At 48.6% G+C, this 25806-nt stretch overlaps 3 protein-coding genes across 3 annotated transcripts; 2 read left to right on the forward strand and 1 right to left on the reverse strand.

Moving 5' to 3' along the window:
* The first annotated feature begins 957 nt into the window (after positions 1-957).
* LOC109772176 (sphingoid long-chain bases kinase 2, mitochondrial) lies at positions 958-4616 on the forward strand. Its single transcript, XM_020330864.4, has 12 exons — positions 958-1249; positions 1343-1419; positions 1587-1640; positions 1746-1805; positions 1888-1965; positions 2106-2152; positions 2247-2287; positions 2697-2781; positions 2857-2971; positions 3073-3195; positions 3274-3374; positions 3940-4616. Exons 1-12 carry the CDS (start codon positions 1093-1095, stop codon positions 4067-4069), a joined length of 1068 nt encoding a protein of 355 aa, XP_020186453.1. The 5' UTR covers positions 958-1092; the 3' UTR covers positions 4070-4616.
* A 4053-nt stretch (positions 4617-8669) lies between these two features.
* On the forward strand, positions 8670-12398 carry LOC109772174 (probable serine/threonine-protein kinase At1g01540). Its single transcript, XM_020330863.4, has 7 exons — positions 8670-9591; positions 10080-10184; positions 10263-10385; positions 11223-11393; positions 11483-11612; positions 11702-11914; positions 12020-12398. The coding sequence occupies exons 1-7, from the start codon at positions 8816-8818 to the stop codon at positions 12110-12112; spliced, it is 1611 nt and encodes a 536-aa protein (XP_020186452.1). The 5' UTR covers positions 8670-8815; the 3' UTR covers positions 12113-12398.
* A 3119-nt stretch (positions 12399-15517) lies between these two features.
* On the reverse strand, positions 15518-19689 carry LOC109772173 (DET1- and DDB1-associated protein 1). The gene is made up of 4 exons (XM_020330862.3): positions 19484-19689; positions 18888-18945; positions 16057-16118; positions 15518-15959 (listed from the first exon to the last, which is right to left on the reverse strand). Exons 1-4 carry the CDS (start codon positions 19670-19672, stop codon positions 15858-15860), a joined length of 411 nt encoding a protein of 136 aa, XP_020186451.1. The 5' UTR covers positions 19673-19689; the 3' UTR covers positions 15518-15857.
* Between the last annotated feature and the right edge of the window lie 6117 nt (positions 19690-25806).

The raw sequence follows: 25806 nt of genomic DNA on the forward strand, positions 1-25806 counted from the left end.
TAGATGGTGCATGTCCTCTGTGGCCTGGTCGCAGAGCACGCACCGGTCGTTATGAGGCAACCCACGGCGGGCGAGGCGATCAGCCGTCCAGCACCGATCCTGTAGGGCCAGCCAGATGAAGGCTTTGATGCGGAGGGGGGCCCATGTCTTCCAGGTAAGCTTCCAAGATGCATCCGAGATAGAGCCGTGGAAGAGCGCACGGTAGCAGGTCTTGGCCGAGTAGGCGCCGGAGTCTGTCCACCTCCAGCGCAGCTCGTCGTGCCCGGCCGCGAGGGTCCTGGTCTGAAGAGCGCGCCAGAGGTCAATGTACTGGACAAGGGCGGCGGGGCCGAGCGCGCCGGCGATGTCTTGCACCCACGCACGCCCGGGAAGGCCCTCAGCCACCGTCCGGACGCGGCGATGCCGTCGAGAGACCATAGAGAAAACCAGGGGCGCAATCTCAGAGATGGACTTGCCCTCGATCCAGGGGTCTGTCCAGAACTTGCATGAACGCCCATCTCGCACTTCCCAGGTGGTGGAGGCTCTGAAAATCTGCGCGGCCATTGGGTCGTGGGGGGGGGGGGTGAAGCTGACTCCAGGGACGCGAAGCGTCTGTGCGCTGGAGCCATAGCCATCTGGCGCACAGGGCAACCCCAGTGCGCTGCAGGTCGCGGATCCCCATGCCGCCGAGGGAGGTGGGGCGGCACACTCGGTCCCAGTTGACGCGACACTGCCCGCCGCGCGCATCCTTGCGGCCAACCCCAATTGTAATTGTTACGATGATGGCGATTCTTTTAAGCAAGTATGGCAAATCCAAAAGAAATTGACTCTCCTCGCGATAACTATAATTGATACGAAAAATGTTTGATTTGCCATGGTCGAAAATCTGACGTTGGATTTGTAGCAAAGTCCTTGTATGCTTGCTACCGTTTTCTTTAATAATGGTCAGATCTGGAAACTAACCCAATGAAAACCTCTGTTTTTTTAGGGAAACCCAATGAAAACCTGTTTTATCCTTAGGAAGGCGTACTACAATAAGCGGCGCCTTTTTCGTCTAGCATCCCTCGTGTGTGTGTCTCCACGGTCAAATCGGGATAAAGCAACGGCGACGTCATGGCCTCGCCGGCGACGCCGAGGCCGGCGCTGATCCGGCCGCGGGCCTCGCGCAGCCGCTCCCAGTTGGGCGCCGTCAGCCTCGCTTCCGACCACGCCGCCGCCACGGCCTCCTCGGGCCGCCGCCGCGACTTCGTCTTCGTCGTCAACCCCTCCGGTACGCCCCACCCGGAGCCTCCCCCTCCACCCCACCCCGGCCACGTATTTCCACTCTAAACGCCATCCTCGTCGCGCGGATCCCGCTCTGCAGGCGCCAATGGCCGGACGGGCAAGCAGTGGAAGCAGCTGCTCCCCTTCCTCCACACCCGCCTCGCCGACCAATGCAACGTAAGCCTCCGAGAGCTCCTAGATCCCCGCAGACCACCTCACTCCACAACGGCAAGCTCCGATTGCCGTGCGAGACCACGCTTGGGCTCAGATCCGGCGGTAAATAACTCGGTGATCTCACAGAATATTTTGCTTTGTGCCTTTGTGGGTATCGATCGGGCGATCAGATTTGCGAGTGCATCACATCGGGCCCGTCGCACGCCATAGATGTCACGAGGGAGGTGTGTGTGCCTGGCTTCATACCAAATTCAATCATCACCTGTTAATTTTCCCACTATGGGGTTCCCACTGTTCTGTGAACACTGGTCCTCTTGTGCGTGCCTTAGGCTATAAAGGACGGCGCTGATGCTGTGATCGCCGTTGGCGGGGATGGGACGCTTCATGAGGTATTTGTGCGTCGCGTGTTGGTACGATATTGCTGCAAATTGTTGACATTTCCTGCAATTGATACTGGAAGCACATGTGCAGGTGGTGAATGGCTTCTTTTGGAAAGGAAGCCCGGTCCGTGCTCTTGATCGAGGGCCTGACCACTTGACGGCGCTTGGTGTGAGTGGCATACCTTGTTGCTTTGCTGAAAAAAAGGAGATTGCTCTTTTTGTCTTTTGAGACATAACTGTTAGGGTGTTCTGTAATGTTTACGTGCTGGAATTTGTTCGGTAGTGATGCACTTTGTTTTTCTTTTGCAGCTCATCCCACTTGGAACTGGCTCAGACTTTGCTAGGACATTTGGCTGGTAATTTTGTTTTCATTCTTGTATGTTCTATATATGCCCTTGTGGTTTGGTAACCTCCATTTTCATTGGAACATATTATTGCTTGTTAAACCAGGTCAAATGATCCCCGTCAGGCGATTGATCGAATTGTGAGAGGTTTCTTCCTTGCTACTTTATTCTCATATAGCATCTATGTTGATTCGTTCTCTGTTAGCAAGTAAAGTACACAGATATATAGTAACCGGATTAAACTAATTTCGTATCTTCTATCTCATCATTGCGGATAGCCATACAACAACAAAACAACAACAACAACAACAACAACAAAGCCTTTAGTCCCAAACAAGTTCGGGTAGGCTAGAGGTGAAACCCATAAGATCTCGCTGCGGATAACCATACCAGATGATAAATTTCTAGCCACTCTAAACTCAACATTTCAGTGACAACTTCCCCAGTTTTGTGACAATTATGAAACCACGACCAACATGATCAAATACCTGTGTACTCAGACTCGGTGGAATTGTATGCCCAACATCTCAGACTCACAGGTAAACCTTTCCTGCAGGAGTTAAATCAAAACTAGACATTGGCATGATGGAAGGTCCAAATGGAGATCCACATTTCTTTATAAATGTTGCTGATATCCATCTGTAAGTGGATAATGACAATTTGAAACATGAAATTCAGTGTATAGATTGGAATTTGAAAAATTACTATGCCTACAGGAGTGCCAAGGCAGGTTATTTTGCTTCTATGTACAAGAGATTTGGCAACTTATGTTATGTTCTGGGAGCTTTAAGAGGCTTTTGGGGACATAGTAATCGAGATTTGAGAATAAAGGTGAGCCTTTATCTAGTTTTTGCTTCGAAGTGAGTTGCACTATACAGCTTTTTCTGCCCATGTAATTTTGAATCTCTGCAATTTGATAACACGTATAATAGGTGAATGGAGGGGAATGGAGAACAGTTGATAAAGTCACTGCTCTATGCGTAGGAAATGCCAAGTACTTTGGAGGTGGCATGAAGATTACTCCAACAGTTGATCCTTTTAGCGGTGACCTTCAGGTGCCTAAGCCAGTCAAAATTAATTTTACAATTTAGAGTAAATGACACGCTTGTAGTAATTTGTAAGGTGTTTTACAGGTTGTTATTATACAAGATTTCAAGTGGTACAGTTTTCTTCTTAAGCTACATAGGCTTTATGGAGGCACACACTTAACGGTGAATGGCGTGTCATCAATAAGGTAAACAACATCGGGTCTTGTTAAGGTTCTTGCACTTGAGGAGTGAAAAGGACATTACTATCTAAAATGATTCTGTGAACTGGGATGATGTGCCTTTTGTACAAGTTTTACCTGCATGGGAAACACACAGATACTGCAGAAAGCATATTGCTTTTTATGCTCCCAAGGAAGGTAGTTTGTCCCTTAGAATGTTTGAACATATAGGCCAACCTCCTAACACATCTTTATGTTGATCGATTACTCTAGTATTTCTCTTCATTAGTACTGCTTGCTATAATATCTTAATGTCTGGCAAAGGTCCAAGAAAAGTTTGGTGTTCTATCTGAGCCCTCTGACCGTTTATGTAGAAACTAGCCAAACACGAAATTGTTTTGAATGGAAGCGCGTGGGTAACGTGAAAATGCTTTGCTAAGCGCATTTGGTTAGTTTTCAAAACACTAGTTCGGTCAGTTGAAGTAGTAATCGTGGTTCTGAGTTCTGAAACCTTCCCGAAACACAACCAGCACAGTTTAATTCAGAATTCTTGATAGATATCTTTATCTGACCAACAATATTGCTATTGCAGAGTTCAATCAATTGAAGTGGTAGAGGTGGTGCCTAACGGCGACGTCTTTGTGCAATCTGACGGGGAGCATTTCGGTTTTCTTCCGACCAAATTCTCAGTTCTGCCTGGTGCAGTAGATTTCTTCAGCTAGATCGCTGTGCTGTTTCTTCCTGTTGGATGTTGACAGACAGAAGATGCATGATCCTTGGCCGACTTGCTCTGTTCACCTAGATCACGACGTTCTTCCTCCTGTTACGCTAGCTTAAGATGACGCGGCAATCAGGTTGCTCCACTCACTCATCTTCTGGTCTGATATGGTAGTACGGACATGAAACAAATTACTGCTGTGCAGCGGCACCCACCATGTATTTCTATGCCTGCATGCAGCATACAGTAGCCGAGTCGTCGATGTTCATAGACAAGCCGTAGAGTCACAGCACAGCGGCCATGAGTGTAAATTTCACAATTGTTTCTTCAGTCTTGTGAGTACCGTGTGCAATGATACGGCTGCTTGTTGTTCGAACAGCTGAAGTGCCTGCAGATCCAGTGTGAAGTTGATGCATTTCCCAACCTCCAAGGTAAATGCTGTCGCGAAAGCTCTGTAACTTTTACTCTGCCCCCTGGTTGAGTGTACTCCACAAGTGTGAGAAAATAATCTAGTGCTTCTTTTGGAGTAGTAGTGATTTGATTCCGGGACATTTATCTGTGAACCTGGGCCGAACGGAGTCTTTGTTGTGAAGTGATTCTCTGACGGAATCTCCTGTGTTTGTTCCTCTCGTCGTAGTACGCAAGGAATATCGTGACTGTTGCTTGGAAATCCAACTGCCCATTGATAATGGGGAAAAAGATGGTACTAGTACTACTCCACTAGCGTGCCCCCTGGTGCCATGGCAGCAGACTTTATGCTCCTTTAACCTTGGGTATGATGACTTGACTTTATCCTCGTCACTGTCTGATGCATTCCCATCCCATACTACGTCTGAGGTCTGACCTTGTGGGAGACTCGAGGCAGCTCTGGTTTTGATTTTTGAGGGCATGTACAATGGAGGCAGCATCAACGTGCTGCCCCAGCCGTCACGTAGACTGACTATGACTGAAACCACCGAATGAATTGATAACCGTCCAACGCAGGCTGCAGTAGTATTTTACCGAAGTGGTGCTCTCCTTTGCACGTACGGCCTGCCTGACGATGGTAAATGACAGACAGAAACAAACCGGGAAAGCTGGCGCGTAGAATGTGGTGCAATTTCATTGTCATCCGTTTGGGCCTAGCAAAGTCAAAGCTAGAGCCGAACGGAAAAAGGAAACCTCGGCGTCGTACGGACGGACGGTGCCGGCGCACCTGGCTGGAACCAGGTCAGCCAGAGAGCAGCCGCGGCGATCGTCCGCTCACTCTCGCGTTCGTGGCGCGCGTCCGGCGCCGGCGTGCTGTACTGATGTTGGTGTCTCTACGCCGACGGGCGGGCGGGCGGGCGACGGCGATGGAGGCGAGTGAGAGAGGCAGTCGACCAAACGGGAAGCTGTCAAAGGGAAGAAGCAGCAGCTGGTGCGTGGGTGGTGGGCGAGCGGCCTTGATCGACGTCGTCCGTGGCGTGGCCGGAGCCGGACGCGGACGGGATAGGAAACATTCTGCACGTTCCGATAGGCATGGCACGGGATGCATGGGCCGATCCGATGGACTGCTCGCTCGCTCGCTCGCTCTAGTATTTAATTGATTATTATTATCAGTGCTAACAGTATATCTCCATCCGTGTGTGCTCATTCACAGTGTCCGATGGTTCTCCGCGTGTGTAGCTAGCATAGCATAGCATGTCATGATGGTTATTCTGTAATCGGCGAATCGATGGAGCCTGCCTGCCCTAACTTGCGTGTGGCTCGGGCAATTGCAATTCGCTCGTTCATTCGTCGCTACCAAACATGACTATGGACAACACTGCAACTAACCTCCTAAGCCTACTCACAGTCACAGACAAAAACAAAGCACCGAGCTGTCAAGGCAAAAGGCGTTGGTAGCAACCAGAGATGCGCACCCCTGGCTGGCCTGAGCGAGAAAGCACGGCGTATTCCTTTCCGCATCCTCCAAAACGCCCGCCGGGACCGGGAGCGAAAACGCCAGGTTTTGGAACCCTCTTCTCGCCGTCGCGTCGGCCACATGGGATGGGAACGCCAACCAACCGTCTGGCGCAATCCCAGCCCGGCTGGCTGGCTGCCCGGCGCGTACGCCCAGCTGTCCAACGGAGACAAGTGACAGGCAGCCCGTGCGGTGCAAATCTTGGAGGCGCGCGTCACCTAACTGGCTAGCCCGAGTCCAAATCCCACGGGGTCTTTGGATTGGAGTCCATCCATCCATCCATCCATCGGTCGAGGCCAGGGCCCCCGGGGAGCAGCACTACTTGTTGGGACATACATATCCAGCCAGCATATGATTGATTGTTGATTTTCCTTTTTGCTGGGTGCTGATATATGATTGATTGGTTGCAGATGTGCACGCGCGCTTAATTAGTTAGGTGGAGGGATGGATGGGTATTCCAGGGCTGGCTAATTAGATTGTTCATTCATGTGTAACTACAATGACACACACGCAAGTGGCGAAATGCGCATTGTCGGGATCGCGACTCCAAACTAAACTTGTTCGCGTGTCAGCCCGACCCCACCAACGAGCCCGGCTTTCGGGCCAGGCTCGGTCTTGACTTTCCCGTCCGAAGCCTGGCCCGAAATCCCAACCAAAGCCCAAACTTGCCAAAAAACCATCATTTTATTCAAAAAGAAACATGTGTAATATACCATCTTTGCACCTTGAAAGTAATCATTTTAAATGAGAAAACACGCTCTTCACATGTTTTGAGCCGGGCTGTCGTCAGGTTTACTCCAAACCATGTGCTTCAACCGGTGGAGATTCGAGATATCTCAATGAATAAGATTTTCCATTTCGAATTAATGAGACCTCCCCACTCACTAAATAAAAATACTCATATTTATTGTGCACCGGTATCTGTAAATGCATCTCGCAATCTCCACGATTATTTCTGGATCTATCAATATTTTTATCTACATCTACAACTATGCGGTGCCTATACATGTCCATCGTAAATGCATATACTTCTAACGATCTCGACCATTATTTCCGGATCTATCAATATTTTCATCCCCATCTACAACTATGGGGTGCCTATACAACTCTGTCGTAAATGCATGAGTTGTTTGTTTCCACATCAACCATATATAGCTCTTATTCATGCTGGACCGAGATGGACCGATAACCGTCAGTCGGAGAAAAAACGCTTGCCGGGCGATCAACCCGGTCTTCTCATATGATCACTAGCTATCGGTTTTGATCACATGTGTGGATCTGCATCTATAAAGTACTAGCACGGAGTAAACAAGATAGTCAGTTAGTTTCTATATCAACCATAGCAAGTCTTCATAATCGATCTACGTATGACAGTCGAATCAAGAGAAGTTCTAATCATCTTGACCAGACTATTGAATCGTTGATGAGTGCTGAAATATATCCGCATACCTCACTGAATAGAATATATACTTGTTTTGCACTGAATGCGTGTAAACATGTATAAGTCTTGCAACCTCAATAATCATTTCTCCATCTATAACTAAGTCTATGTCAGTCTTTCGGAGACGCAAGAGTTGTTAGTTTCTATGTATGGATGACTTGCATACATGATTGACCTATAACCTTCACAGACAAATACTACCACTAGTCATCAAACAGATCGTCTCATCCCATCATCATGACTTTTGGAATTGATTAAGGTTTGAGCTAAATTAAGAACATCACATCACTGAAGCTTTAATCCACACACCTCATGTGTATAAATCTAAATCTAAATCTACATCTATCTATATCTATAACTACATCTATTCCGGCAAAAAAAAATCTATATCTATATCTATACCAATATAAAAAGAACCAAAGAGGCAGATCCAACTAATCTCGACCGTCAAATGAGGTCAATCTAATGACCTAGACTGCTCTAATGGTGAGCGCTAAACATGTAATTGATATTATGCCAAATATAAACGTCAGAATTAATGACATAATTAACAAGCAGATGATACCCTACCTAATATCCACGTGCAATTAATATACTGCATACTAATATCAATGTGCATTCCACGTACACATTTACTAGTATCTATAAATCACACAGTCCCATTAATTAACACGCCTAGCAATATTCCTAGTGCCAAATTTAACATTTCATTACCAGTAAAAAAATCAACGATGGGAACGATTTTGGAACATATGGCACCCAACCACCAACCAACACAAATCCTATTTTCAACAAAAGATCCCTCCAGCATATCATCCAAGTGGTGATAAAGCACACTCTTTGATCCACAAAGCAAAAGACACAGACAACGAGGCAAAAATGAAATGTTGCAAAAGGTGATTACATGCATGATAACCCTAGCACTAATGCAACTATCATTGACAAAAGTTGAACTAGTAGTAGGAGTACATAATAAAAGCAGTAAATAATAAATCCATAAAAAATGGCACCATGCATGGCTTGGCTTTCACACATTCTTTTCCAAAAGAAAGATGATATAAAGACTGATCCCAAAACCATATCCGGCTTGCCTCTGGCCCCACCGCAAAGCGTCAGTGACCTCACTGCCCGTGGGTCCACTGTCATCCGGGCCCACGTGTCATGGAACGATGGCAACGGGCTGACAAGTAACGGCAGAACCCTGCGTCTCTACAAAATGCTAACCCCACACGGCAAAGCGTACCCACGCCGGACGCTCCCCTGCCTCCGAACCAATCTCCCGTCGAGTCAGACGCGCATGTAAGCGGCCGGAGAAGAATCCCAACCTCCCAAGCGACTCTGTCCCATCATCACCGTCGCCGCCGTCAGCAGCTAGAGCCGTGGCGATGGCGGCGGCAGCGTGGAGGAGGCTGCTGCTGCAGTCGGAGACGCCGCGGCGCCAGCAGCAGCAGGCGGCGGCGGCGTCGCCGTCGCCGTGGAGCGCGGGGTACCTCAACACGTGGCTGTCGCAGCGCACGCCCGTCTTCGGCCTCCGCCTCTGGGTGCTCATGGGCATCGCCGTCGGCGCCGCCATCGTGCTCGTGCTGCTGCTGCTCTTCCTCTGCCTCTCGCGCCGCCGCCGCGGCCGCCGCGCGGCCAATCTCTACCACCCCGCCGACGCCAAGCCCCTCAAGCAGCAGCAGCACTTGCAGCACCACCACGCGCCCACGCCGGCCAAGGACATCCAGGAGATCGTGCGCCGGCAGCAGCAGCAGCAGCAGCCGGCGCCGACCCCGCTGCCGCAGCCCGCCGCGGTGCAGATGGCCAAGGCGGAGCCGCCGCCGCCGCAGACGCAGGCGCAGACGCTGCAGCAGCAGAGGGCGCAGCTGCCGGCGATGCCCGCGGGGTCCAAGCGCTCGACGGCGGCCAGCGGCCTGTCGGCCACCACGAGCGGCGGGAGCGAGCGGGACCTGGCCACGCCGAGGAGCGCCGGCAGCGGCGCGGCCGGGCCGGAGGTGTCGCACCTCGGCTGGGGCCACTGGTTCACGCTCCGGGAGCTGGAGAAGGCCACCGACGGGCTCGCCGAGGAGAATGTGATCGGCGAGGGAGGCTACGGGATTGTTTACAGAGGCACGCTGCAAGATTCCACCATCATTGCCGTCAAGAATCTGCTCAATAATAGGTAACCTCGTGACCTCACATCTCGAAAGCTTCCGCCTCTTCTTTCTCCTTTCAGCTGTTCGATTTGAATCGAACAGAAATCTCCTACGTTTCGATGCTCCGGTGAGCGCTCGAGGGTCAAATTTCTGTGTTTTGGTCCGTTCATCAAAGCAAATCCATCGGCCAGAGTTATTTGATTTGGGGGAAAAAATCTTGCAAGCAAATCCATCCTTTGCTGATGAACTTGTTCCAGTTTTTTCATGAAATTGTTGTGCTTTGCTGATGAACTGTTGGATTGTGGGGCTCAATAAAATTTTCAAATTACTTTCTTCATTCACCCTCTTTCTGTGTGCCCATCTGCATTCGATTCTTCTCGTTTCCCGTGGCTCATTTTAAACACTGCACACATTTCGATGGCTCGATTCGCCGTTCCATTTCTCAACCCATACTACTCTGATATCCATGTCTCTGATAAAAATATCCATTTCTCTCTCCCTGCTTTTGCATCAGGGGCCAGGCCGAGAAGGAGTTCAAGGTGGAGGTCGAAACCATCGGCCGTGTCCGGCACAAGAACCTCGTCAGGCTGCTCGGCTACTGCGTAGAGGGTGCCTACAGGTAGAATGCATTGCAATCTCTTCCTCAATTTCTGAATCAGTTTCCGAATTTCTCTTCTAATGTGGTTGAACTTAACAGGATGCTTGTCTACGAGTATGTCGACAACGGCAACCTTGATCAGTGGCTTCATGGAGAGATTGGGGAGGAGAGCCCATTGACCTGGGATATGAGGATGAACATAATTATCGGAACTGCTAAAGGGTAATGCTTCTTCACTCAGAGTGCTGTTTCTTGGACTATAATCTTCCTCATTTTACAGTTTAGCACCAATCTGTATATACAGTGGTTACTGTGTGTGGCTAGGCTGTGACTGAAGAAACAAACCAAATATAGCTCATTAGCATTTTAGTTTCTTGGAAGACATAGGTGCTAGCTGGCATGTTTAGGCCTGTTCTGTTACGAGACATGCGTCTCGGTTAGGATGATGGAGCCGAGTTCTGGTGAGATTCGCTGTCCCAAGGAATTCAGATGCTTCACTCAGAAGTTGTTAGGACCTATTTCTTGACATGCACATATTCCTTTGTAAGAGGTTAGAGAAAGAGACAACTGATTGCAACCTATGTTTCGCAGATATGTAAATATTATGGTACTGGCGTTTCATTCTGCTTCTGAAAATAATTTGAATTTCATTCCCATATTTAAATAGGAGAAAAAGGTGTTTAGTTTCTGAGACATGGCATGTGCTTATCTTGCATGCCTCCTTCCCTTTGCTTTCCTGCGGCCAGCTTTATTTCAAACAGAGCACCCGGTTTGAGATAGTTTGACGTTCTCCCTCTAGCACTCTAATGTAGTACTAGTATTTGTTAATATTTTGTTTAGCTTGCGTGTGTTTTTAGAATAGAACATTGTGATTCTGTTTAGCGGTCAAAGCCTGAACTGAAGCATCATGTGCACTGGCAAGCACTCTAGCTGTTATATTCTTTGCCTGGAAGTAATATTATTGCCAGTGGTTTGCTTAAACAACCTCAACAGCTCTCTTCAATGCTGGATGTGATAGTAAAAATTCGTCACCTCTGACACCCGATTTTTCTTGCACAGGCTGGCCTATCTTCACGAAGGGCTGGAGCCGAAGGTTGTTCACCGCGACGTCAAATCTAGCAATATTCTCATCGACAAGCAGTGGAATGCTAAAGTATCGGATTTTGGGCTTGCGAAACTGCTGTGCTCGGAGGAAAGCTATGTTACTACCCGTGTTATGGGAACTTTCGGGTTAGTGTTGATAGTCTTTTAGTGCTCAGTGATGCAGCAAAGGTTGTTTGTATCTTGTCATGACTGAGCCTTTTTTCTTAATGTTGCAGCTATGTGGCGCCTGAGTACGCCAGCACCGGAATGTTAACTGAGAGGAGCGATGTGTATAGCTTTGGCGTTCTTTTGATGGAGATTATAACTGGTAGATCTCCTGTAGATTATACCAGGTCAGCTGGAGAGGTAAGCTTTTTTTGTGTGCCCATTTTTAGTAGTTTCTTTTCAGAAATGTGGAGGCGGCCCCGATGAAGCTAAATTCTTGTATTTTTCAGGTGAACTTGATTGAGTGGCTGAAGAACATGGTGGCTGAGAGGAAAGCAGAGGACGTAGTCGACCCCAAGCTTCCCGAGAGGCCTTCCCCGAAAGCACTGAAGCGGGCACTTCTAGTCGCCCTCCGCTGTGTCGACCCCGATGGCCATAAGCGGCCTAAAATGGGGCATGTGATCCACATGCTGGAGATGGAGGACCTAAACCCCCGCGGCGACGTATGTTCCTTCCTACTATCTCAGCAACCTTGCTATAATCTCTCATTCGCTCAGCATCAGTGCTCAGTTACTCACATTGTCAACTGCAACGAATGAAATGTGCAGGACAGGAAGCCCCGAAGGGATGCGGCAACGGACAGATCCAGCTCGATGGAGGACGGGAGCGTGAGCAAGCGCGAGAACCAACGGTACAGATGATGATGGGAACGGCACAAGAACGACGACGCCGAACCGGGACATGATCTGGGTGTGCGGATCGGATTGCCGCTTGCTAGATATGTACGTACTTACGGTACCATTAACCAAGCATGTCATGATTGCATTATTTTTTGGCCCCTGATTGGATCTCATAGTACTTATGATACATAACCAACTCAACCCCCCCCCCCCCCCCCCCCCCCCCCGTCATTGCTCTTGATTGTATTATATGTGAGAGCATCGTTCTATGACAGTTCTTGATATACTCACTTGTTGAGCCGCGCAAGTGTGGGGGCCTGCTGGTGTGGTGTTCTTCTGACTTGTGACTAACATGCCTTTCCTTGGCCACAGCTGACACTCATCAGAGTCTTAATGATAACCCACTGGCTAAATGCAAGTGCTGGAGTAGTTAATCCTCATGATTCCTGGCACTGGAAGATGAGGCACTGATCATGCATATGCATATGCATGCCTTGTTGCTGGCTGCACTGCACGCACGTGAGGTCACATGCCATTTGCGTTCTTTTTTCTCTGATGAAGATGCTGGCAAAGCCATTGCTGTTTATCATCGTCGCCATTGGTTTGGTTTGGCCGAATGCTCTTTTTGGCCGTCCACTATACCGCATCTGGCTGCTCGGTGAAACAGCATTTGGGCCGGCCCTTGTCGGCTTCGCCTTGTCCTGTCCTGGTCTTAACCATGCCCGTCGTCTTTACCTTTGCTTTTTCGTCCAGTTGCATATGGTGGGACTTCCCGGTCAATCATATCGCCAGTTCTTTCTTCTTCTCTTTTTTACTTACGGCTCACTAGCTGTGGATCATGCTGCTGTTTTGTACTCGTAGATCGTGGAAGAATGATCGCTGGATCTTGCGTCTGTGTAATTAGGGTTGATCGCTGGCTGACAGAGATGGTGAGCTCGCAGTAGCTTGGTGATGATCGGTACGGCCGGCCACGTGAGTGACTGAGCCAGCCACTGCTGCGCAGTTGCCCCGTGTTGCGTCCTCGTGCAGTGGCAGCTTGTTAGGCCAACTCCACCGCGCGACCCCATCCTGCCCGCGTGCGTCCGTTTGAGGTAGAACGGACGAACCAGACGGCCCAGCGCGCGGGCGCAAACTGACTTTTGTCCGTTTTTTGTCCGCTTTCGACCCATCCCCGGCCCAAGTTTGCGCAGGGTGAAACGGACAGCACACGGACTCGCAGGCCGTCTGCGCGTGTCCTCCCTTGGCCCGCCCGTCGGTGGCACATGGGCGCCTTTTTCTATCCGCCCCCTCCCTTCCTCCGGCCGCACGCCCTCCATTCTTCTCCACCCTTCCCCACTCTTCCCTCGCCGCCGCCGCCGCTGCCATTGTAGCTGTGCAGCTCGGACGCGCGCTCGCCCAGCCCCTTTCCCTCGGCACCCAACCACGGCCACCTGATTTGCCCACCCGCCGGCCGGATTTGGGGTGGATCCGGTCGGTCTTGAGCTCGCCCGGCTGTGGGAGGTCGCGCCGCGCCATGAACTGGCCGGGCACCGGGCCGGAAGGCCCTGGCAGGGCCGCAAGGCCACATGCAGGCAGTGGCTCCTCCTCTAGCCGCTCGGATCTACACCGTCGGTGGTCCGCCGACAGATACACGAATGGCGGGCGGTCGGGCTCGGTGCTAGCCCAAAAGCTCGTCGGCGCACCGTTGCCGCTCATTAAGTGCGACCACTGCCCAAAGAAGGTTGTGCGCCGCGTGTCTACAACGCCGGAACATCCCGGATGGGTGTTCATCAAGTGCTTAAACGATGGGGTATGTGCTTTTTTTAGCTTCGGTTTGTGCTCTAGATTTGACTAGTTGTGCTAACTTCAAATTTTGTTATGTAGAATGGATGCAAGTTTTGATATTGGGAAGAAGAGTACATCGATATATTGATAGAGCGCAATTTAGTAGATGTTCGTGCACTTCTAGCTAGCATAGAGGCTGTAGATGAGACAAGTGCACTTGTTGATAGATTAGAGGCTAGACACGAGTCTAGATGCGAGGAAGCAACCTCTACTTCTTTAGGCTCGAAGAAGAAGAAAGAAACACGCAAGATGGAGGCGGCTCCTTCACAGATCAACAATGAATGCATTGAGAAGGCACTAATCCAACTTACAGGAGCAGTTATGAAAGTTGGATATCTTCTAAAATGTATTCTTGTGGTTCTTGTTTTCTTTGGTCTTACTTTTCTAGTTAAAATTTGGTGATGTATTCCCATGTACCAAAAAATGAATGAAGAAAAAAGTTGGGCTTGCAAAGAAAATGGTATGCGGATAGGATGCGGCCGGGATGCGGCCGTGTGTTGGGCGCACGGCCACCGCATCCCAGAAACTGCCCGGACACGACCCCATTGCCCTACCCAAACGGACAAAATCCGGACAAACCGGACGTCCGTTTGGGGTCGCGCGGTGGAGTTGGCCTTAGGAGTGTTGGTTTTGACCATGTACACGTACAGTGCTTGTGTATCTAAGTAGTAGTAGTACGTATTTCAAAACAGTGTGTATCTAAGGAGTAGGAGAGAAGTCCCTTTGGTTTTACAACGGCTACCTAGCCGTGTGTCTGACTGAGCTGGCGAGCACCGCAAATGTCCGTTCACTCGGAGGAAGTAGTAGAAGCAGTGGTGGTGGTAGACTGGTACTGTAGTATACAATTATTGTGTGGGGCGGAAGCGTCCAAGAAAACGGCTTGGAGGGATGTGACTGACCTGGCCGGGTCGAGAAGAGAAGAAACAAAAGAGATGGCAGAAACAAAACATGGAAGGGCAACACTGGCTGGACTGTCAGTCAGACTGGCCCAGCGATTTGGCACGGGTCGAGTAATTTCTTTCTGCCGTTGGAGCTGCCTGGACACCACCCCGTCCCCATGGCCGTGGGTGGGGACTCCGCTCCGGCGTGTTGGCGCCGCCAGATGGAAGAATTTCACCCGTCTCCCTCCGTCTTGGCACCTGCCGACGCGACCACGCGTACAGTACAGTACGTCTGGATCCCTGCAGCTGGCCGAGAGAGACCCCCCGGATCAATCAATCAGTACCAGTCTGACACTCTGACTGACCAGGGTGTCCGTCGGACTGGACTGGCACGGGCTGGATCCTCCGCCGGCGACGGCGGCGGCGGCAGCGCCACATGGAGCCTGGCTGGACGATGTGGAGCCTGGCAGCTAAGCTACGCGGCCCGGTCCTGGTTTAACTCGCGTTGACGTTGGCTCCTTGGCTGGATTCCCGGGCGGTTTGACGGCGACGGAGCGAGCGTCGGTAGACACACACGGAAAGGCCAGGAAGCGCGACCACGGATGATTGAGGATGCTGCTAATTAATGCAATCCGACACACGAGATACTAGATGCATGGGATAATTACGGTAGAGGGGCTAATGATGGCGGCGACCACCGGAAAGGCTAGTTCAGCGACCGTTAATCACATCACATCAATTATTCATTCGCCAAAAGAGGGAAACCATCCATCCAAATATACAAAAGCGCTACTACAGTAGTAGTAGTACAAGTTGGTGTGCTGGTGCGGCCAGGCCACATTATTATCTACACAAAGGAGAAAGAGACTGGAGTGGTGCCATGCCGGTGTCACCCGCACTAGGCCTGGCCAACATGTACGTGCAGTGCATGCGTACACGCGTGCAAACACCTTTCTCAAAATCAAACAAATGAGGAGTTGTATAACCGACCGACCGACCATCACCAGCAAAGATTCAGAGATGCCGCGGTGGCGGCGCAAGACAAGAACACCAGCCCTGGTTTAGCTTCTCGTGCTCGACTGGCTTCCGCCATCCGCGGGGCTCCTCGCCTGCTTGCCGTTGCGCAGGGCGGCACTCTCCGGTGCGGCCCTCTTCGGCCTCGGCTGCACACATATATAAATACGTAAACACACGGTGTTGACAACACTGGCTTCCTTGCTGGCCTATCTGCTCTTCCTTAAGGTCTTTTGGTCAGCTCACCTTGTTCTCCGAGTTCTGGTAGAAATGCCTCAACAGGATGTTCCTGGGCTCTGTCGTGATCACTGCAGTTCCAGGGGTCACCGGTCAGTACAAAAATTACCACAAAAAAGGTGATAGAAAAGCGGTTCCGGTGCGAACGGATGCGCCTCAATGGGAAATTAATATACTTTTTAACATGTGTATCTATAAACTAATGTACTCAACTAGATATGCACAACGCACGACTAGCAGTTAGTTTCATTAGCGATCCCTAACAAATCTATGTGCCGGAAGAATAATTTGCCACACAACAAGTTCATAAGAAATATATATCGCAGAAGCTGGCAAAAAAGGAAGCAGCTCCATCCCTGTAATGAGCCAAATGAAGCAAGTGTTCAGTGCATTTCAGTCAACCAAAAGTTGTGGCACAACTCTGAAACTACCAAGTTCAGTGTTAAGGGTCTATCCAGATGATTTTTGTTCTTGTGTATTTCTCAATGTTAGCAGCTAATAACTTCTTCACATATATGCTCGCAGCGCCTAAAAAAGGCACGTAATATAGCAGGTGCTTGGTCGGTCATTGCATTCTGCGCTTAAAAATATCCTATTTTTGACTGGAAAACAATCCTATAGGTTTTTTTAATTTAAAATAACCTTTCTTTGTAGAGTTCATTAGGAGTATGCAATAAAGTTTTCACTGACATGAGCCTCCATCACCATCCAAGGACAAGCTGGGGACAAAACAAAGCATGCTTACCCCTGTCTCACACACTAGAGGTGAAGTGCTGGTCGCCGCTACCGGAGGCGACGCCAGCGAAGAAGGCCAGAACAGCTCCTGTTGCTGCGCCTCTGGTGGCACTCTGATCTTTGCATAGACCAAGACCACCTCTCTCAGTTGCAGTGTTTATCTTTCAGTGTGTCCTTCATGCTAGAGTTTTCCAACTTTTACTTTCTTCTTGTCTTTAGATTTTGGTAAAACCTTTCTTTGAGGGTTTACACCTGGATGTCTGTTTTGTACAAGACTCTGTTTTACTCTGGTTTCAATCAATGAAATCATCTAAAAAAAAGTTTTCACTGACCAGCTGGGCCGACATGTCAGGATTTTTGATAATTCAACCTCGCCTGGTAAATTTATTAGGCACCAGACAAATGGCTCATAAGCCTATGAACTGAAAACCCACCTATTTTCTTGATTCATCATTAGGCAACTGCTTGCCCCTTTCACTCAACTCAAACAATTCCTCTTAAGGACCGAGCGCTACAATATCTCCTTGTCGAAGGCACTCTTAATAGGAGTTATCTAAGAATTCAACTTGAAGGGAACCTTAAAGAATCTACCTTGAAGGTGTAAAGAATGTAAGTCTGACATCACTGTTATGTCCTGGCCCTTTAAGAATTTCTTAACTAAATCTCATCTTCCTGTTCCTCATGCTCCCAACTCCCAAGAGAAAACTAACTTGTAGACTAAGAATTCATATCAGTGCAACCTGCGGCTGCAGACCTGTATGAAATGCACAACATCCCTGGGACTATTTGATTTAGGAAAAGGGAGTGCTCTGCAATTATGGATTGAAATTAAACCAAGTAATCCCTCTGTAACGAAATATAATAAATGGCAAAAGGTAAAACCCAAACACACTAGGGTGTCCCTGCGACTGTGCCTGGGATCATGGGAGAAGGCATATGCCCATGGCCACTGCACTATCTCCTCTTGAACCATTATGGCCACATCCAAAGGCTGCAGGCCATGTTACGAAAGACACGGCAGTACCGTTCCTTCCAAACCACCCACACCATGTAAATCAGTGACATTTAACTGTTGCAAGCACTTCAGAGTTTGCTCAAGAAGTTCATCAATTACCAACAATGATAGTCAACTATGACATGAATCTCAATCCCATTAAGATACAGTATTTTAGATGAAAATAAAGTATGTAGTGGTTTGAAGCTTACTAATATGTCTCGGTATAATTGGGAAGCCTGCTTTCATAATCTTGAAATGTTTCAATGGAACATATAATATTTTCAAAGCGTGACTTTAATATTTATGAAGACCTAATATTGGACAAGGTCACATTCGAATGAAAAACTGTAGTACTAGATGAAATAAATTGAGCTCCAGTTAGGTAATCAAGGTGAGTAGTTCAGTCTTATACAGTGCTAAAACAGGTCTAACTGAATTATCATCCATAGCTATTTACTGGTAATCACCACTTATCGGCACTAACCTTGATTCTTACAGACCAGGGGCTCAATTGATGACGGGCGGAGACCACTATAAGCATATTAGGTGTTCAATCACTATTGGGCAAATAAGATTGCCACCATTTGTGTAGGACATGCAGAACATAGTACCTTGGATACAACATATGGGAGTTAATGTGGCATGGCAATGGGGAATTAAAAGTGCCTGAGTACATATCACATCTGGACATGTAGCATCATAATTTCTTGAGCACAGACCCCATGACATCGCCAACACCATTGCCAAACTAACATCATAAAAAAGGAGAGCCAAATTTAGGAACATCCTGCGAAATGCTTGGCCTAGCAGAATCAATCCACGCCCTTTCGACATTACTGGGAACATAATATGGACTCTCATGGCTAAACATGATGCCCTCCTGAAAGAAAAGACATCCATCGGCCTACATAGCTTTTAGTTCAGATCAATAAGTTGCTGAAACCTATTTTGTCACGTGGAATACTATTGTAAAGAGAATTTGATGCAGTGCGAAGGAGCATACATTCAATCACCCGCAAAAAGTAATGGGGAAATCAGGCAGGGTAAATTTGCACAAGTGAGAAACAGCACAGAGACATTGGTTGAGTAAATATGAGGCAGGGATTACCTTGATTTGCAGGTGGATCTGTCCTATGTGCTGCAATGTAAGTTGTTGGTGTGACATTCTGGTGAGAAACAAACACAAACGATGAGGATCAGCATTAGCACCGTGTCAACCAAATACTAACACACTTGCAACATTATAAGTGTTAGTATAATTTTTCCCCCTTCCGGTCTGCCCTTTATATTTCTGATGAATTCTACGTCACTGTGAAGAGAACCACAGGGAAACTAGTATACCTAGCAAGCTAGCACCACAGCAACTGAACATATGACCTGCAGTGCAGTACACATGGCAACAACCACGAGAACCATGACCAAAAGGGACCTAAACCTAAATGCTTAATTCAGTCTGCAAGATCCCTCTGAATATGGTCCAATCGCTCGACAGTTGGGCTGGAATCAACACACAGCTACAATCATTAGCCATGCAGTATACCACAATTCCAGTAGGGACGCACGCACAGGCACAATACGAGTAACTCCTAAATCCTGGCTCAGGTAGCAGACGCGAGCCCGCTCCCCTTTTGGGCACAGACAAACTCGTCACTCGTGCAAGCAGGAAGGAGGGGAGGGGAAGGGAAGGGAAGGGAGCTGACTGACCGTGGGCTGGGCGGAGGGGTCGGCCGGGACGAGCTGGCTGAAGTTCTGCGGGTTGTGGCTCGGCCAGCCGCCCAGCGGGCTTCCCATCGCCGCTGCCGCCGTCCGCGGCCGCGAGGTCTGTGCCGTCCCTGATGACTCCGGCCAGGCTCTCCCCTTTTTTGCCGACAGTTGGTAGCAGAGAGCATACATGTGTAAGCAGTGTATAATGGACCACGCCAAGAAACAAGTCGCCGAGAGACATGGAGATGGAGGCTTCTTCGGCCCACTCATCATCCAGGCTTCATTATGGCCCATTCATCCTAGGCTTCATTATGCGGCCCGCAGATGGGCCGGCCCAGTTCGCGGCAGCGTTCGCTGCTTCGTTTTGTTTTCTGTTGCTTTTTTATTTTGTCCGTTCACTAAAAGTTGGTTTTTTCTGGTCTTCATTTTCTTGTTTGGTTTGTCTAACTTGACCGGGTAACACGAGATCTTCTTATATTGGAAAGCCCGTGGGTGTCAAACAGGCAGGCTCCGCATGAAGCGTATGGAATTAAAAAAAAAACATTCATGGTTTTTTTTTCAAAAAAATTGAATATTAAAAAGTGTTTGTGAAATAAATGGTAGTCCACGAATCAAGAACACCAATTTGTTAAAAGTTCACGAATTCAAAAAATGTTCATGAAAAATTGAAAATAGTTCATGAATTTATAAAATATTCAAAAATTCGAAGAAGTTCACAAACTTGTTAAATATTTGGAAATTTGGACAAAAAAATCTCGATTTTGAAAGAAAACTTGTGGATTAAAGAAAATAAAAGAAAAAAATTGAAAATGTAGTAAAAGAAAAGATTGAATAAAAGAAGAAGGTTTTGTAGACAAAAAAGGTAACAAATAAAAAATACAGACAAATGACATCCTGGAAAAAACCATACAAAATGTCGCTCCAGAGGTAACCTTTTAAAAGATCTCCAAAACCAATGCCAAAGGAAACACAATATATGGGCTGGCCCACTATGGCAAGATCTGGAGCGTGTAGGCTCTGCGTACCAAATAGGCGATATTTGGTGTTATAAGTGCCAAATAGGATGTTGCCTAATTGGGGGAACCATGCAAGGGGTCACTTTCTGCATGTGGAAACGATCCAGCCGCTCCACATGGTGCGCCCTAGCGCTGACACATGACGCTTACCCCATCAAAGCGGTTTTATTTTACTTTCTCAGATTTTTTCTTGATTTCCAAGTTTTTTCATGTTCATTATTATTATTATTATTATTATTATTATTATTATTATTTTTCTCTGTTTATATTTTTCCCTATTTCCTTGGTTTATTCATTTTTTGTCCGCTAGGAACACAAGTGTGTTGTGTGCTCCAAGTGAGAGCACATGTGTGCTTCCCGCGGAAGCAAAATTGTGTTGTGCTTCCATATAGAGCACAAGTGTGCTTCATGCATAAGTACACAAGTGTACTTCACCGTGGGAAGCACAATTTATTTTACATGGAAAGCAGAGTTGTGCTTTCACGGGGAGCAAATGTGTGCTTCTTTGCAGGAGCACAAATTAATTTCATTTCAGAGAACTGAGTTGATACGATTTGGAAGCACATGTTAGTTCACTTTGGGGGCATAATTTTTGCATGAAAAAGTTCAGCGACATCTGTTAACATGGGATCTAATTTCAGAGATCTCTATGTAAGAGTATCTCCAGCCACGCCTCCAGAAAGGCCTCCTCAGGCGATTTTTTCGCGCCGGCGCCAAAAAAATGGCCCAGTCGCGCCCCCAGGAGCCCGATTTTCGCCAGCCTGGGCCGAAATCAGCGCCGGGGGACCCAGCCCGAACCCGGCGCGCTGGGGGGCGCCGGGCGAATCGTTTTTGGCGCGAAAGGGCTGCGGGCCCGCCGAGTCAGCGAGACGGGCGCTTCGTCGCCCTCATCGCCTCGGTTCCCGCAGGAATCAATGCAAAGGCTGCCGCCGCCGGTCAGCCTTGCCATTGATTCGTCATGGGCGGCGCGCCTCCCCTCCCCTCCCGCGCACGCGTACACACCGGCGCGGCTATATAAGCCGGCGGCCTCCCTCGCCTCTGGCCACACCAGCCCTAGCCGCCGAGCTCTCCCTCTCCCTCTCCCGTGCACCGCCGCCGAGCCCTCCCTCTCCCTCTCCCGATGGCTGAACGTTTCCCCGGCGACGAGGCGGCGGCCAACGGCTTCGGCCGCTGCTCTCTCCGCGAACAGGAGTCGTGGCTCCTGTTCGAGGCCAACATCCCGGCGCCGCCGGACATGCGCGCCGGGCCGACGGGGTGGAGGCTCAGCAACGGGGGAGTGCCCATTCCCCCGTTGCCCGACGCCGTGGCGCGCGCACCCTACTTCGCCGCCGAGGTGGAGATCGTGCGCTCCTCCCTCACCGACGAGAAGCTCGCCCTGCCCCAGTACGCCGCTGACAACCACGCGGCGTGGACGGCGTACTTCGAGCGCCGTCAGCAGCAGAGGCTGGCGTCCACCAACGGGGCGCCGGTGGTGGGCGGCACGAAGAACAGCGAGGGGTGCCACCTATGGTGGGGCGTCCCCGGCCGCACGCTCGAGGGCGTGCTGACGCACCTTGAGGGCGGCAACAACCCGCCGCTGGCGTACCCTCCCCCGGCGAGGACGGCCGCCCCGGCCCACCGCCGATGCACCGGGCAATGGATGCCCAGGAGGTTCGGCTCCTCCTAGTCTTCCTCCTCGGACTCTTCTTCCCACTCATCCGGCTCTCCGGCGCTGCTCGGCGTCAAGGCCGAGCCCGCGGCGGAGACGCCGCTCGGCCGGCGCACTCGCAGCGCCGGCATCGTCATCAACGAGGGCGGCCGGCGCGCCTCCTCGTCGGCTCCTCCGCGCTTCGTCAAGCCAAAGACGGAGCCGGGGCTCGCGCCGGTGAAAACGGAGCCGGGTCTCCCCGCCGTGAAGACGGAGCACAACAACGTGGAGCTCGACGACGACGCGACCCCGGAATGGGCGCGCAAGGACTCCCTGAAGATGGCGAGGGAGCGCCAGTGCGCCGCCCTGCGGCGGTTCGAGCAGCGCCGCCGGGGCCGCGACGAAGGAGTCGTCGTCGTCATCGAAGACAGCGACGACGACGACGCGCCGCCGCCACCAGTCCGCGTTGGCGACGCCGGTCAGGGGTCCACCAGGGACGGTCGCGTGAAGGAGGAGAAGGCCGCCGACGACGACGGTGGCGGCGACGACGGCGACTACTCGGCGTTCAGCGATTTCTTTTTTTAGTTATATTTGCTATGTATCGCGTCGCGAACATGTAATATATGCCAAAGTTTGCCGAAATTTAGCCGTGTTTAACCAAACTTCGCCGAGTGTTTAAAAAAAAATTAGACGCATCTGGGGGCGGCCCTGGGGCCGGCGACTGGGGACCAACTCGCCCCATGCCCTTTTTTTGCACCGGCTCGCCCCCAGACAGCGATTTTAGGCGCCCCCTGGGGGGCCAACGGCTGGAGATGCTCTAAGGTAGCAGAGGTGTGCTTCTTCGCGGGTTAGTTTTATTTTAGATAATTGAGTTGGTACGATTTGGAAGCACATGTTATTCACTTTGGGAGCATAAGTTTTGCGTGAAAAAAGTTCAATGAAATTTGTTAACATGGGATTTAATTTCAAAGATCTCTAAGCAAGGGATGCAACGATTAAAAAAAATCATGTTTTGAACACACGATTTAAGATATAAATTATTTTGAAAACTGTATGCAGAAGAAAAGGCACAAACAAACCCATCCACCCCTCTTGCACGTGGGAAGAAAATCCCAGCAAAACTCCTATGGCGCACATACTATGCGCTATTTGTCACTATCTGAGAGTGAGTGACCTCTGTAAGGGATACCCCTTAACTACTAATTTCTCTTTCTTTTTAGGGGTAGTATGGTGGTCTTTTACAAGAACCCCTATACAACAAACTGCGTCAAAATGATGGGGTGTTGCACAAGAGATGTTCGTGTGTCGGTGATCCTATTAGAATGTGGGTTCCTATTTTTTCCTTTCAACTTCCAAATTTTTTAGATTTAGAAATATGGTATTGCAAGATTAAACATAATCATTAAAAAATATTTTCATAAATTGTAAAAAAATGTTTCTTGAATTTTAAAAATATTTGTGTACTTCAAAAAAAAATCACGTACTTACAAAGAAGTGTTCTTATATTTAATTTTTAACAAAAATTTAAAACTCTTACAAATTTAATAAACGTCCTTTCGAGAAGAGAAGGCAGGCTTGTAAGTGGTGGCTGACTTCCGCTTTCGGGTTCGTGTTCAATGAGATAAGCACGCTAAAGTCATTAGAATGAAGTGGTGGAACCTTAAGGAGAAGACAACCCAGAGGGGAGGGCTATTAAGGTGGGCTCTGGGGAGGAAGGAGGTGATGCAAACACTATGTGAATGGAGATGGAGACTTACATTTGGAAAGTGGATTAAGGGAAGTTTTGGGTGACCAAGGGAAGTAGAAGCAAAGTGAAAGATACCTGGTGGTGGAGTAATGATGTCGTGAAGGTTATTAAGGAGAATAAAATTTGTTCCAGACGTCTACACCTGGATAGGTGTGCAGGAAACATAGAGAAGTATAATTTGACAAAGGAAACCGAAAAGCAAGCTATGCATAAAGCAAAGGGTCGGGCATATGAGGACGTCTATGAGCGTCCAAACACAAAGGAAGGAGAAAGATACATCTGCAAGATGGCGAAGATATGAAAGAGGAAGACGAGGGATGTCAACCAAGTCAAATGCATCAAGGATGGATCAGATTGATTGCTGGTGAAGGACGAGGACATGAAACATAGATGACGAGAGTACTTCGACAAAATTTTCAACAGAGTGATTGAGAGCTATACCATTGAGTTGTATGACATGTTTGATGATACCAACAGACAGTTTATGCGATGAATCTAGGAGTTTGAGGTCAGATAAGCTTTAAAAAAAGATGGAAGGAGACATGGCGATGTGCCTTGATTGTATCCCGGCTGAGGTATGGAGAGGCCTTATTGTGCACGTAGTGATAGTATGCTAACTAAGATTTTCAACCTTATTTTTCGGTCGGACAAGATGCCCAAAGAATTGGAGGCGAAGTATATTAGTATCAGCATTCAAGAACAAGGAGGATGTTCAAAGTCGTACTAATTTCCATGAAATTAAGATGATGAGCCATACAATGAAGCTTTGTGACATAGTCAAGAAGGATAAGCGTGACCAAAAATCAGTTTGGTTTCATGTCTAGGAGATTGACCATGGAACCATTCTCTTGGTACAACAACTTATGAAAGGATATATAGAGTAAACGAAGAATTTAGGTATGGTGTTCATTGAATTGAAGCAGGATTACAATAAGATACCACGGAGTGTCATGTGGTGGGCCTTCGAGAAGCACAAAATCCCAATAAAGTACGTTGCCCCCATCAAGGACATGTACAATAATGTTGTGACAAGTGTGCGAACAATTGATGTAGACCCCGATGACTTCCAATTAAAATAGGTTTGCACTAAGGGTCAACTTTGATTCCTTATCTTTTTTCTTTGGTGATGGATGTGGTCATAAGGGATAGAAAATGATATTCCCATGGTCTATTCTCTTTGTGGATGATGTGGTGCTAGTCAATGGTAGTCAAACGACGTGGGGGGGGGGGGTATAAAAAGTCATATTTGCGGAGACAGACTTTGGAATCGAAAGGTTTTAGGCTTAGTGAAACTAAAACTGAGTACATAAGATGCAGTTTCAGTACTATTTGTTGGAAATATGCCCTAGAGGCAATAATAAAATAGTTATTATTATATTTCTTTGTTCATAATAATTGTCTATTGTTCATGCTATAATTGTATAAACCGGAAACCGTAATACATGTGTGAATGGATAGACCACAACATGTCCCTAGTGAGCCTCTAGTTGACTAGCTCGTTGATCAATAGATGGTTGTGGTTTCCTAACCATGGACATTGGATGTCGTTGATAACGGGATCACATCATTAGGAGAATGATGTGATGGTCAAGACCCAATCCTAAGCATAGCACAAGATCGCGTAGTTCGTTTGTTAGAGCTTTTCTAATGTCAAGTATCATTTCCTTAGACCATGAGATTGTGCAACTCCCGGATACCTTAGGAATTCTTTGGGTGTATCAAATGTCACAACGTAACTAGGTGGCTATAAAGGTGCACTATAGGTATCTCCGAAAGTGTCTGTTGGGTTGGCACGAATCGAGACTGGGATTTGTCACTCCGTATGACGGAGAGGTATCTCTGGGCCCACTCGATAATGCATCATCATAATGAGATCAATGTGACTAAGGAGTTAGCCATGGGACATGCGTTACGAAACGAGTAAAGAGACTTA

This window comes from Aegilops tauschii, chromosome 4 (genome assembly GCF_002575655.3).
Source record: "Aegilops tauschii subsp. strangulata cultivar AL8/78 chromosome 4, Aet v6.0, whole genome shotgun sequence".
Lineage (NCBI taxonomy): Eukaryota > Viridiplantae > Streptophyta > Magnoliopsida > Poales > Poaceae > Aegilops > Aegilops tauschii.

Excerpts from the sequence above, each read along its gene's own strand:
- LOC109772176 (XM_020330864.4), top strand. The coding sequence starts at position 1,093 with ATGGCCTCGCCGGCGACGCCGAGGCCGGCGCTGATCCGGCCGCGGGCC. Across the intron at positions 1,420-1,586 it reads GCCTCGCCGACCAATGCAAC|ATTTGCGAGTGCATCACATC; the intron begins GTAAGCCTCCGA and ends TCGGGCGATCAG. Across the intron at positions 2,972-3,072 it reads ATCGAGATTTGAGAATAAAG|GTGAATGGAGGGGAATGGAG; the intron begins GTGAGCCTTTAT and ends CACGTATAATAG.
- LOC109772174 (XM_020330863.4), top strand. The coding sequence starts at position 8,816 with ATGGCGGCGGCAGCGTGGAGGAGGCTGCTGCTGCAGTCGGAGACGCCG. Across the intron at positions 10,386-11,222 it reads ATTATCGGAACTGCTAAAGG|GCTGGCCTATCTTCACGAAG; the intron begins GTAATGCTTCTT and ends TTTCTTGCACAG. Across the intron at positions 11,915-12,019 it reads ACCTAAACCCCCGCGGCGAC|GACAGGAAGCCCCGAAGGGA; the intron begins GTATGTTCCTTC and ends TGAAATGTGCAG.
- LOC109772173 (XM_020330862.3), bottom strand. The coding sequence starts at position 19,672 with ATGTATGCTCTCTGCTACCAACTGTCGGCAAAAAAGGGGAGAGCCTGG. Across the intron at positions 16,119-18,887 it reads AGATCCACCTGCAAATCAAG|TGATCACGACAGAGCCCAGG; the intron begins GTAATCCCTGCC and ends CTGGAACTGCAG. Across the intron at positions 15,960-16,056 it reads ACCAGAACTCGGAGAACAAG|CCGAGGCCGAAGAGGGCCGC; the intron begins GTGAGCTGACCA and ends ATATGTGTGCAG.